Genomic DNA, 12,562 nt, shown 5'->3' with positions numbered 1-12,562 from the left:
CATAAAATATAGTTGTAAATCACAACTTTACAAAATATAAAAAATTTCAAGCACCGATCTAAAAAATGAGATGTATTGTTCAAAAAGGGATCAACTGTCATGATTTATGCAGAAGCCAAATTGTTAGGGCATATGTGATTCACTTGTTAGGAACATATGTCACTATTTTATGTAACTGGCTAATCCTTTGACAAAACTTACTTTACTTGTATTTGGGTAGATCTAGGATGTGTTTAATACTTCAAGAAACTTTATTTCAAGATCAAGTGTTGAAGCCATGCAAGTCTGTCCAAGATTCAAGCTGAAAAGTGTCTATCATTAAAGCTCAACAGCTAGCCATCTATCGAGCTTAAAAGACCTGTTCAGCCCAGTGGCTCAACAACATCTCGACAGATAGGGTATCTTTCTAGGTTTATGAAAAATAGAATTTCAGTTTTGTTTTGACTCCAATCTGTGTTTATCTGTTTGGGATTTCTTTTCTCATAACACTAGACATATAAAAAGATTATTTTAAGGGTCGTCAAAGTGTTCACAAGTTGCAAAAGTGTTGAGAAAAGTTTGTTCAAGCAATTTGTGACTGGAGACACAGAATTTGCCCTAGTTCATCATTCTTGTGAAGAAGTTGTTGTGTTTGTGCATCGTAGGGTTTTGTGACCAAGCATCTTCCTGATCTTCATTATTGTGATGAACTGAATGATTTTGTGGCCAACAACCTTTTCTAGTTGGTGACTGAAGTCGCATATTGGGATCTGCGCAATTGGTTAGTCATGTACTGGGAGATGTGCATCAAAGTGAGAAATTGTCACTACAGAACAAGTTCAATTAGGTATTGGGGTAAGGGTTCAACTGTAAGTTGGTATAAGGTACTGGGATTCCTTTACTTGTAACCGCTTGTTGTGATAATAGGGAGTAGTGACCTTAAAATCACCTGGTGGGGTTTTTGCCGTGTTGCTTTTCTCCATTCGTAAACAAATCACAGTGTAAATTTATTTTCCATTGCATACTTAGTTTAATTGGTGATTTGTTTGTGCTACCACGCATTTGCATGTTAATTTGATTAATTAATAAACTTGGCTAATTAATCAATTAATCTATCACAAGGGGTCAATTCGTTTTTGGCCTATCACAAGGAGGATGAGTCGTTCGATGAGTTCTATGCCAAGCTTAAGGACATAGTGAACTCAACCTTCAATCTTGGGGAAACCATTCCTGAACCCAAGATTGTGAGAAAAGTGCTCAAATCTCTACTCGAGAGATTCCATGGAAAGAACAAGGCGATCGAGGAATCAAAGGATATTGACGAGATTCCTTTGACAGAGCTGGTTGGCAATCTATAGACCTACGACCTAGGGTTAACTAAATTTGGCAAATCGGATAAAGGCAAGAGCATGGCACTGAAGGCCAAGAGCAGTGACACAAATAAGTCTTCTGACGATGAAGATTCTAAGATGAAGTCCTACATCACCAGGAAATTCAAGAAGTTCATGAAGAAGGATGCTACAAAGATTGAAGTAGGCAATCCAGTTCTTCTTAGTTCAAGAGCCAAGACAAAGCGAAGAAGGATGCTAGGGATGGTGATCAGTACACTGTTCCCGCAAGACCTAAGTGCTTTGGGTGTCAAGGATTTGTTCACATGAAACAGGAATGTCCTACATATCTCAAGAGCATTGGGAAGAGCAAGGCACTTGCTGCTACTTTGAGCAACACCGAGCCTGAGGATGATTCCAACAATGAGGATGACAGAATCCTGAATGCCTTCACTGCCACTATCAATCCTACAGAAGGGATTGTTGAAGATGTGAATGAAGAAGAGGAATTGGTGGATTCTAAGTTTGAGAAGATGGATGATCAAGATGATATCCATACAGCCTATGAGAAATTATACAAGCTTTTTCAGAAACATGAGAAACTTTATAGGCTGACCACCAAGAGGCTCAGTGATGTGGAACTTGATCATGAAGAGCTTTCCACAAAGTTTGATGAAGCTAATCAAACTATTGAAGCACTGAGGTTCGAGAACAATTTCTTGGCTGAGAGGACCAAAAAGCTTGAAGCGGAGCTGTTTTAAGTCAGAGCTCAATTGGAGAGGACTTCAAGTGCAAAGCTTAATGAAATGCTCAGTCTTCAAAAATCTGCTTCTGATTGAATAAGTTTAGGGTATGGTCTCTCTTCTTCTAATATTGCTTCTACTAGTACTACTGTTTTTGTTCCTCATAATAATAATGTTGAAATTGAGAACAATGATGTTAAAACTGATTTAGCTAGTGAGAACATAGACAAAGGTAAATCTATCTTAGAAGCACTCCCTAAGCAAGATAAGAAGGAAGCTAAAAACCCTAGGGCTAAGAAGGCTAACTTTCAAAAGCCTAAACAAAAGAAGCAGCATCTCTGTCATTATTGTGGAGTTGCCAGTCATACTCAACCAAATTGCTATAAATGGTTAGCCACTCAATAGAGCAACGACATGATAGCATTTGGAAGCCAGAATCAGCTTCAATCCTCTCTTGTTCCTTTTGGAGATCTTCTCAAAGCCCTTATGTTCCTTTCGAACTTGAACGGTTTCAATTCTTCCCCTTCACCGTCAGTTCAAGGGTTCACTCAAAGGAAAGGTTCTTCTAAGGCATGGAAGGAAAAGGGCTCCAATTGATTCTATCACTTTTCTCTTTCTCCCTTCTTGTTTTTATGTGTGCATTACTTGTGTTTTTGCTTTCAAGTTTTGAGTCGGTCTAGTTTTATGCTTTGCATTGTTTAACATGTTTTTGTTTGTTTTCAGTTTTGTTTATTTTTTTTCATATATAAATAAAAATAAAAAATTGAAAAATCAGAAAAATACAAAGATAGTGTGTGTTGTGTGTACATTGGTACTTGTAAAGTTGTGATTTACAAATTTGTATTTTGTTGGCTTTTATTCCGTGCCAAATTTGATTGTAATTATATTCAATCTTCTGTACCCTGTATTTATTATGGGATGTGATTGTAAGGGTTGTGTGTTAGAGAGAGAGAGTGTGAAGACTCAAGCAAGTGAAGCCAGAAGACTTCTTGGGGGTGTCTCGCGACTAATCTTCCCGCGAATTGAAGTATGTGCCTTGCACATGACTAGAATGCGAAGAATCTGTACAGATGGAGATAGCTGTGTCTCGCGAGTATCTCGCGGGTAAGGCCTTCCCGCGAGACATTTTGTTATGCCAGTCTGTACTGTCTGATACACACTTTCTGTACCCTCACTATATATACCCATATTACCCACAATTGTGAAGGAAAGCTTCAGAGAGAAAACCCTAGCTAAAACACTTGAGAGTTAGAAATTGTTATACCAACAATTCTCCACACATTTGTTTGTGGAATTTCCTCATCTCCTACCTCTCCATTTCCATACCATTGAGAGGTCAGTAGCCCAAACACTTACCACACCTTTTGAGAGTGTCCAATGAGGTTTTGGTGCTGCTGGGAAATATTGGAAGAAGCCAAGGATGGCAGATGCAACATGGAGCTTGTTGCGGGATCCGGAGAGCTAGATAAAACATAGTTCCGAGAAGCCTTGTTGGAGTAGGAGCTTGGAGGGCTTAGGTACAGAGGGTAGATTAGGCTTGGAGGGTCTCTTGCTTACCCATGTATCCCAACTGATTGTCTAGTGGATCGATTACCGCTTGGAGGGTGGCGGAGAGGTTTTTCGCCGAGGCCTTTGGTTTCCTCTTCGATAAAACATCTCGGTGTTATCTGTGTTTGTATCTCTTTTCCCTACTCTTGTTCATTTCATTTTACTGCTATGTTGCTTTAAATATGGATTAGAGTAGCTCTCGTGTTTACTTGCTTGTGTTTACACTATTCCGCAATTAGTAATAAGTTAGTGTAAAATCAACCAATCTGTAATTTGAATTGGGGGTCTAAACAAGCTCTTGTGTTTTCACACATTTCGAGCTTTCAGTACTTGTGTACCATGGATGGCCATTGAAAAAAAAATTTCTAAAATTTGTATCTCTTATAGCTTAGATGAGCATCTCTATGCACAACTAAGCAAGTAGGCTTTGTGGCTCGTGTTTGTGATGAGTAAGGTTAAGTGATCTCTTGTACTTAATACTCGTATCACTCTTTTTGACAGGAAGGACTAGAAAATCTTAAGAGAAAGGCATAAATAACCATCTCACTACCGTTGCCCGCCAATCATGAAATGACATTTGTGTGCTTCAGCACAGCAAAATTGGAATGTCAAATGCTTAACATCGTTGGGTATTTCTTTCTCTCTCTTATATGCCCATGCGTGATTTGCTTAAAAAGAAAAATATACAAAGAAAAATAAAAAGCAAAAAGATAAAAATGCTTTAAATATGATTACAAGCGTATATTCTAGGAGATGTGGGAGTTATAAGATGTACCTCGAAGGTGATAGTCCCCATCAAATAGTTATGATTGTGTGTGAGTTAAAAGTGATTTTCTCATATCTCAAATCATCATAACATGTATACACTTATGCAATCTTGCGATGTTTTTCACACACAACATTCATTGGTTGAGTTGCATGCTTGATTGCATTCATATCTATTGAAAGTTCAATTAGTGTATAAAACACTATGAACGTTTAGACCCCCAATTAACAAATTACCAATTCAAACTTAATATTAAACAATTAATGTGCAGAATATGAGCATAAGCTTAATACAGAATTGATAAACAATCTAAAGTAAACAAAATCACATCCACAGTAGAAATTAAATGGTAAAGATTAAGGGAAGAGAAATGCAAATAGAAGGACAACACAATGATGTGTTATTGAAGAGGAAACTGAAGCTCTCTGCGTAAAACCTCTCCGCCGCCCTCCAAGCGGTAAAAAATCCACTAAAGAATGTAGTTGGGATGCATGAACAGCAAAAGACCTTCCAAGCCTAATCTATCCAATGTACTTAAGCCCTCCAAGCTTCTACTCCAACGAGGTTACGCCAAACCTATTTCTTATTTAGCTTACCGGATTCCGCTACTTGACCATAGCATCAACCAATATGAAATTGGTCCCTTCTTAATTGCTTCCCAAACACCAAATGGCCTTCTCACAGATATGGGTATGGTGAGAAAAGGTTTTGGTAATGTACCTCTCAAGGATGTAACAATGGAGAGGAAAAGAGTAGAGGAATTTAAAGAGTCTCTATGTGAAGATTGTGGATGAATCAATCTTGTTTTTCTCTAAGGTTGCTCTCTCAAAATTCTTTTTGGAAGATCTCTAAATATCGTGGGTATAAGGGTCTATATATAGTAGGGTGAGAAAGGAATGCGAAGAGTCAGTTTTTCCCAAACAGGGTGGTCTGGCGACTTAGCCTCGCGACTGGGCTGAGTCGCAAGTTCAAGCCACGAGTTAACGGCCTGGCTAGCCTAGGACTTTTGTCCTATAGTGCAACAGTTGACATGACTCTTCAGCTCCCCTGCATGCTTCACACGTGTGCCAGCTTTGGCGGCTTGCCAGTTGCGAGTCACCCACGAGTTCCAGCTGTGAGTCACCCACGAGTTCCAGCTGTGAGTCTCTGCATCTTTGCACAATCTTAAGCATTTCTTCACACTCTCTCACTCACGACCCTTACATGATTCCCACCTAAATACAGGGTTACTAATTGCTAAAATACAAGCAAATTTGGCACGGAATAAAGCCAACAAGATGGTTGATAAAATTCAACCTTACATCTGTGTTTTTCCCTTCTTGAAAAACTGTATTTAAGCAACCTCGACACCTTCTCGACACCTGGCCTATCTGTCGAGATCTTAAGCTATTTCTTATCGCAATCTCGATAGCTATCTCGACAGCTGGTGGATCAATCGAGAAAGTTCCTGGACCCTCGATAGCTTCTTGACAGCTGGTGGATCGATCGAGCTTCTTTTTAGCTTTCGTTGAATTGTCCCTCGATAGCTCCTTGATAGCTTCATCTGTCGACGCCTTGTTTCCTCGACACCTATCTCAACACTTGTCTCAATACCTTTCGACACCTTTATTTGTCGAGAATTACTGAATACCTATAAATAGGTTTCAGCGCAATCCAATCCTTATTTTCTCGATCTATCTGCACCTATTCACCTCCCAAACACTCTCTTTTCTCTCAAAACCTTCAATCCACGTGATTTTCCGCCTTTCCTTGCTTGAAATCACTTGGTATGATCTCTTTTTCTCTCATTATTCATGCATTTCATGCATTTAGACCTAGGTTTTGGGGTTTTTGAAAATTTTTGGAGTTTTTGTTTAAATGATCTTTTAACCTCTTGCATTGCATCACTCATGCATTATAACTATATTTTCATGCATTTAGATGTGTGTTATATATGTTAAACTGATTGTGTGCTGGTAGGTTTGGATTGGGCTGAGCCCATAATGCTTTTTACTTTCCACGTCACATGCTTATGCATTTTCATGCATACGTACCCTACATTCAGTATATTTCTATATATTTGAACTGTTTGAAGCTTTTTCTGATTGTCTCTTTCTTCCCCCTCTCTCTCTTGTTTACGTTAGTGTGTCAATGGCCCTAAAACGTAAGTCTGCTTCGTCCCAAAAACTTTTGCGTTCTAGGGCCTCCACTTCATCTTCATATCCTACACCTTTTTCTATCCGGTTCCATGATGAGGATGCCCGAAAGGACTTCTCGGAGAACTTTTCTTGATGAGGTGTTCATTCAGAATGCTGAGTCATTTTGGAGGACTTCGCCGACACTGATCTACCCGATGTCATTCAAAGTCGGGGTTGGGAGTCATTGTGTGACATCCTGGTCACATGTCCTTCAATGTTGATCCAGGAATTTTACTCCAACATGCATAGAATTGATTCTTCAATACCTCTCTTTCATACTTGCATTCGAGGTACGCGTATTGTTATTGATGAACTCTGGGATATCAGTGGACTGAAAATGTCGAGCCTTGGTAAACTTGCGACTGAATCCTGAGAAAACAAGTAAAAACTCAGAGGAGACCGATGGAAGCCGGCCAAGAGCCCTCTGATGGTGAAGTTAGTCTCTGACTGAAGGAATGTAAACTCAGTTTCTCAAGAAAAGAATACCTTACTCTTTCATTGGTGTGTGCTTATATAGTATGCGCGAAGTGGTTACTTGTTTAGTAACCGCTCCTACAGTTGAGGAATCCAACAGGCTCGGAAGTAACTTCCGTAACTGACGTAGAAGTTTGTATTTCACAACGGTTGGGCTTGACTGGCGACGGTTCGTTCTTCCACTCGGCAGAGACGTAGTAACCTCCCTTGTCCTTAATGGACGAGGAGATGGTGGCAAGCTCGTCCGTCCTTTACAGACGGACGAATGCTAAAAAGCCCGTTCGTCCTCAAGGACAGACGGACGATAGTGAGCTCGTCTGTCCTTAAGGACAGACGGACGAGTTAGCAAAGACTTACCTCTTGTCTATCCTTTGGACGACGCATATGGACGGGAGATGGCTTAGCGAATTTTCGTTGCACATCAGTTGCCCCCTCGTTCATATGGGTCGTCTAAGGAGACGAACAACCAGGCGTTGTACCTAGAAAGCCCATATGTCGAGATGCCACGTGTCACGTTCTCATTGGTGATGAGTTTCGTCGCTTCATTTTTTGAGATGAGTGCCACGTGTCATTTCCTGATTGGTTGTGTCGTTTTGTATGCCCAGGTCAATTTCCTATAAATAGGGGAATTCCTCCGTTGCCCTCTACATTTCTAAGATTTTCGTTCTTTGACATTCCTCGTCTAGGAATTTCCTCGCGTCCGTAGCCTTCATTCGTCTTAGAGCCAGGTATTCCCTCTTCTCTTGTCTTTTAGGTTTTTTGATCTTTTCTAAAAAAAAAACGTCGTCTAGCGACAGTCTAGAAAAGGCCATAGACGAGTACCAATCTGTGTCCAGTACTAGTTCTAGTGGTTCTAGTAGTAGTGACGGGGGGAACTCTACGGACGAGGAATACGTTTCCGGCGTCCCTGGGTTTCCCTTAGAGGCTATACAACAAGAAATTAGGAAGGCCTCAGGGTCCCAGGCAGTTACCTCGTCCAGGGTTTCCTCGTCCGTCCCTCCGTCTATCCCTTTGGACGAGGAGGAAGTTACTGTATTTAGCTGTGCAATAGACATACCTTCTAAAACAGACGAACAAAGGTTAGATAATATGAGGGCATGGTACTAGATCCCAGACGAGCTTAACCCTAGGTTACCCGTCCGTGGAGAATGGTGTTGTGATCCTCGTTTTGGGATAGGTGTCTATGAGGCCTATCTTTTAGGGGGTTTGAGATTTCCTTTAAACGCTTTCATTAGGGAATTACTAGTTAGGTTAGGTTTGGGGGTATGTCAGTTTAATCCTAACGCATGGAGATTGGTCATCTCTATGCAAGTCCTATGGAGAGAGGTGTTTGGGGGGGACCGTCCTCTTACAGTGGACGAGTTCCTCTATTGTTATAAACCCTCCGAAATTCATCAATCCCTTGGCTTTTACCAGTTTACTTCCAGGGGCAAAGATTGTAGAATGATTAGGTCCCTACCCTCGTCTGACAGAAAGTGGAAGACGAAGTTTTTCTTCGTCTCCGGGAATTGGGCTGGAAACCCTTCAGACGTTGGACGGGACACTTTTGGTCGTTATACTGGGGACCTAGGGAACCTTCATCCTCAGGGTAAGTTTTTTTTTTTTTTTTTTTTTTTTTTTTTTTTTTTTTAAGTTATTATTATTATTTTTTGTATTCTAACTCACTCCTTTACAGCTGTTGGGCGTCCTTCCCTTAGCAAGTTTCACCGTGATCGCGTCCACAGAGCTCGTCTATACGCAGATAGGAGTTTCCACTCCCTAGTGACGCTTAGACGACTTGCCAAGTGGGGACTTGGTCCTAATCCTTCTGACGAAGCACTCGCGCACGAGATAATAGTAAGGAGAAGTAAGCCTCTAACTCTGGACGTCTTTTACCCTTTCTTTTCATGTTAGCACTAAAAAAAAACCCTTTCTTTTTCTTTTTTTTTTTTTTTTTTTTTTTTTTTTTTTTTTTTTTTTTAGGAATGGCAACAATGAAAGGTAACAAGGGAAAAGAGGTTGTGGGCGAGGGGGATCGTCCTGAGGCTGGGGACGCTCGTCCTGACACTGTACCTCAGACTCGTCCGTCTGCTGGGGACAAAAGGAAGTCCCTACCAAGGAATTTGGACTTAGGGAGCCTTCCCAGCCGCCGTGACAAAAGAGTGAAACAGTCATCGTCTAAGGTGGTCAAGCCGATCCTGCCTCAGCCCAGTCTCTCCGTCCAAACAATTGATGTGGACGTATCTCCACCTGTGGAGACGACCTTGTCCAAGACCCCTCCTAGGACGACTACATCTACCTCGTCTCAACCCCCGTCTCGGGTGTCTTTGAACATAGTTGAAAACGAAGATTTGGCTTGGCAACGTTTCCAAGAAGCTGTGAAGGACGAGGACATACATGCTTGTTATGACATGTCTTTAAAAGATTTTGAACATTCTGGTGTTCATGATCTTTTTAAGGTAAATTCCTTTCGTCTTGCCTTTATTATTTCACTATCTTTTGGGCATCTTAACCAAGCATTTTTCTTTTGCAGGCCATGTCCAAGTTCATCGCAGCGTCTAGGCAAGCCACAGAGTTGGACAAGACGAGGATTTTGCTAGGGACGACCATAAAAAGCATGAGGGACGAGAGTAAGAAATGGGCTGGAGTTGCTGCTGAGGCTAAGGAGAAGGAAGCGGAGCAGCTAAATTTGATCGCAGAGTTGAAGGCCGCTGTGGTGGAGAAAGATTCTCGTCTTGACCACCTTCAAGCGAAGAATGACGAGCTGAGTACTTCCCTCTCCAAGGCTAAGGACGATGCCATTGCGGAGTTCAAAGCGTCCAAGGAATTCACAGACTTACTGGACCGCAACTATGCAGCGGGTTTTGAAGATTTTAGGATGGACGCTGTTGAACACTTCCCTGAGGTGGACTTCAGCTCTATCAAACTTAATCTGAACGCTGCTACTAGCTCTCTTCTCCAAACCAGCTCTGAGGACGTCAATATTGAAGACGATGCCTCTACCCAGCCACCCATTGCCCCTCCTGCTTAAGAACAAGTTTTCTTTTTTTCTCTGATCCTTTGTTTTGGGATCTTTTGATGTAATTCAAGTACACTAAACTCGTCCAAAGTTTTTAGGACGAGGTATTGAAACTAGTTTTTTGCAAGGGTATTTGGACGTTGGTTGTCCGCCCTTCAAACAGTTGGTGGATTTTATTTCTTTTATGTATGGACGAGATTTTTCATTTCGTATGCATGCATTCATACTTTACTCGTCCATGTTTGGTGTGTTTAAACCATCTATTAAAACTTCAATGGTTATTTCTCGTCCTTAGAGTAAAATTTCTTTCATGTACCCTAACCGTCCACAGATTTACGTACCTTGCTCGTCCATGTACGGGGCTGTCTAAAAACCTCGTCTATGGGCCTTATTGTTTAGGGCCTGGATGTGCATTATGCCTCGTCCTTTGTCCTAATTGTTTTAAGGCTTGGACGCACATTTTGCCTTGTACAAACGAGTTTGCCAAGTTGGGTTCTCCCTCGTCCTTTGTCCTGGACGAGGGTACCTCATCTTTGCTTTACCCTTATGGACGAATATTCTGGGCTTATTATAGGGTCTACCTCGTCCTTTGATTAGGATGGGGTGCCTTGATCTTGCTTTTCCTTTAGGAAAGCTTTAGACGTTACATCTCCGCGTCCAGAGAATTTATTCGTCTCATTGACAGTTAAAATATTTCGTTCCTAGCCACCTTGTAGGTTAGCTTTGAACAAGAGTAGCATGGAGTTCGAATTTCACACAAAACATTTTGTACATTACACATATCATTTACAGATAGGGCACATACATGCTTGTGCCTTTTATTTAGTTAACTTCATAGCTTCGTCCAGAATCATGATAAAAAACCACAACATAAATAGCAAAGCAATAGTATCAAACATATAATTAAACATAAGTAGAATATAAAGAGTAGCAAGCTCCAAGCTCGTCCACAGTGATACTCATTCTGGCTCATTCTTACTGGTAGTACTTCCTCAGGTGCTCCACGTTCCAAGGATGTTCTAGCTTTCTCCCCTCCAGGGCCTCCAAATAATAGGATCCTTGCCTTTTAAAGTTGATGACTCTGTAGAGTCCCTCCCAATTGGGGCTTAGTTTCCCATGAGCTGGATTTTTGGTTGCCAAGGAGACCTTTCTCAGGATGAGATCTCCTATGTTAAAGCGCCTTGGTTTCACCATTGCATCATATTGCCTAGCCATGAGGTTCTTGTACTTCGCTGCTTTGTGCTCTGCTTCTGTCCTCACCTCGTCTATAAGATCGAGGTTCAGACGGAGTTGCTCCTCATTATCCTTGCCATGATATGATGTCACCCTATGAGTGGCCATGTGCACTTCCGCAGGTATAACTGCTTCGCTCCCATAGGCTAGGTTAAAAGGGGTTTCCCCTGTAGGGGTCCTCACTGTCGTCCTGTATGCCCATAGGACACCAGGTAACTAATCTGGGCATATTCCCTTTGCCCCCTCAAGACGAGTCTTGATGATTTTCAACAAGGATCGGTTTGTAACCTCAGCCTGACCGTTTGCTTGTGGATGGGCGGGAGAGGAGTAGTGATTGTGGATTCCGAAGTGTTGACAAAAGTCCCTGAAAAGGGTATTGTCAAATTGCCGCCCATTGTCGGATACTAGTACCTTGGGTACTCCAAACCTGCATAATATATTTTTCCAGACGAAGTTCTTTACATTCTGCTGGGTAATGCTTGCCAATGGTTCTGCTTCCACCCACTTCGTGAAGTAGTCAATTCCTACCACCAAAAATTTCATCTGTCTAGTTCCAAGTGGGAAAGGACCCAGGATGTCTAGGCCCCATTGAGCAAAGGGCCACGGGGCCATCATTGGGGTGAGATACTCTGATGGTTACCTGGGGATATTGCTGAATCGTTGGCATTTGTCACATGCCTTGACATAAGCTTTTGCATCCGCTTAGAAAGTTGGCCAATAGTACCCTGCACGGACGACTTTGTGGATGAGCGTTCTGGCTCCCGAATGGTTTCCACAAGCCCCTTCATGAACTTCCCTCAGCACATAGTTCGCCTCCTCTGGGGCCAGACACCTAAGATAAGGTTGAGAAAAGCCCCTCTTATAAAGAACTTCGTCCATAAGGACGTACCTGGCTGCTTTTATCCTGAGTTTTTTAGCTTCGTCTCTTGCTTCCGGAAGTCTCCCGTCCTTTAGATACGAGACGATTGGGGTCATCCAATTTTCTTCATTCCCTATTTACTGCACTTCCGGGAGATCTACACTCGGGACGTACTGAATTTCATCATACTCGTCGGTTGTTCCGGTTGCTGAGGCTTCCTTCGCTAAGGTATCTGCTTCCGCATTCTCTTCCCTCGGGATTTGAATGAAGTTAGCTTTCTTGAATTATTTCACAAGCTGTAATACCCTCTCCAAGTACTTTTTCATTCGTTCTTCTTTCGCCTCATATGTCCCATTTATTTGGCCCATTACCAATGAAGAGTCTCCCAGGACGAGAACTGACTCCGCTTCTACAGACTTAGCCAATTCTAGCCCTTTAAGCAGAGCTTCATACTCCA

The 12,562-nt window shown here is 41.8% G+C and overlaps 1 protein-coding gene across 1 annotated transcript; it reads right to left on the bottom strand.

Annotated features, from left to right (window-relative positions):
- Window positions 1-10,988: 10,988 nt before the first annotated feature.
- Window positions 10,989-12,034, bottom strand: LOC126719762 (uncharacterized). The gene is made up of 3 exons (XM_050422282.1): window positions 11,887-12,034; window positions 11,674-11,770; window positions 10,989-11,436 (listed from the first exon to the last, which is right to left on the bottom strand). Exons 1-3 carry the CDS (start codon window positions 12,032-12,034, stop codon window positions 10,989-10,991), a joined length of 693 nt encoding a protein of 230 aa, XP_050278239.1.
- Window positions 12,035-12,562: the final 528 nt, after the last annotated feature.

Source organism: Quercus robur, chromosome 3 (genome assembly GCF_932294415.1).
Source record: "Quercus robur chromosome 3, dhQueRobu3.1, whole genome shotgun sequence".
NCBI classification, from domain to species: domain Eukaryota; kingdom Viridiplantae; phylum Streptophyta; class Magnoliopsida; order Fagales; family Fagaceae; genus Quercus; species Quercus robur.
The sequence above is the reverse complement of the archived record's forward strand: the minus strand, read 5'-3'. Positions and strand labels throughout refer to the sequence as shown.

Bases quoted from the DNA above. Each gene is read 5' to 3' on its own strand.
- LOC126719762 (XM_050422282.1), bottom strand. From the start codon at position 12,034: ATGAAGGGGCTTGTGGAAACCATTCGGGAGCCAGAACGCTCATCCACA. The intron at 11,771-11,886 runs GTAACCATCAGA...TTTTGGTGGTAG, and splicing joins CGATTCAGCAATATCCCCAG to GAATTGACTACTTCACGAAG. The intron at 11,437-11,673 runs GTTTGGAGTACC...ATGGGCATACAG, and splicing joins TGGAAAAATATATTATGCAG to GACGACAGTGAGGACCCCTA.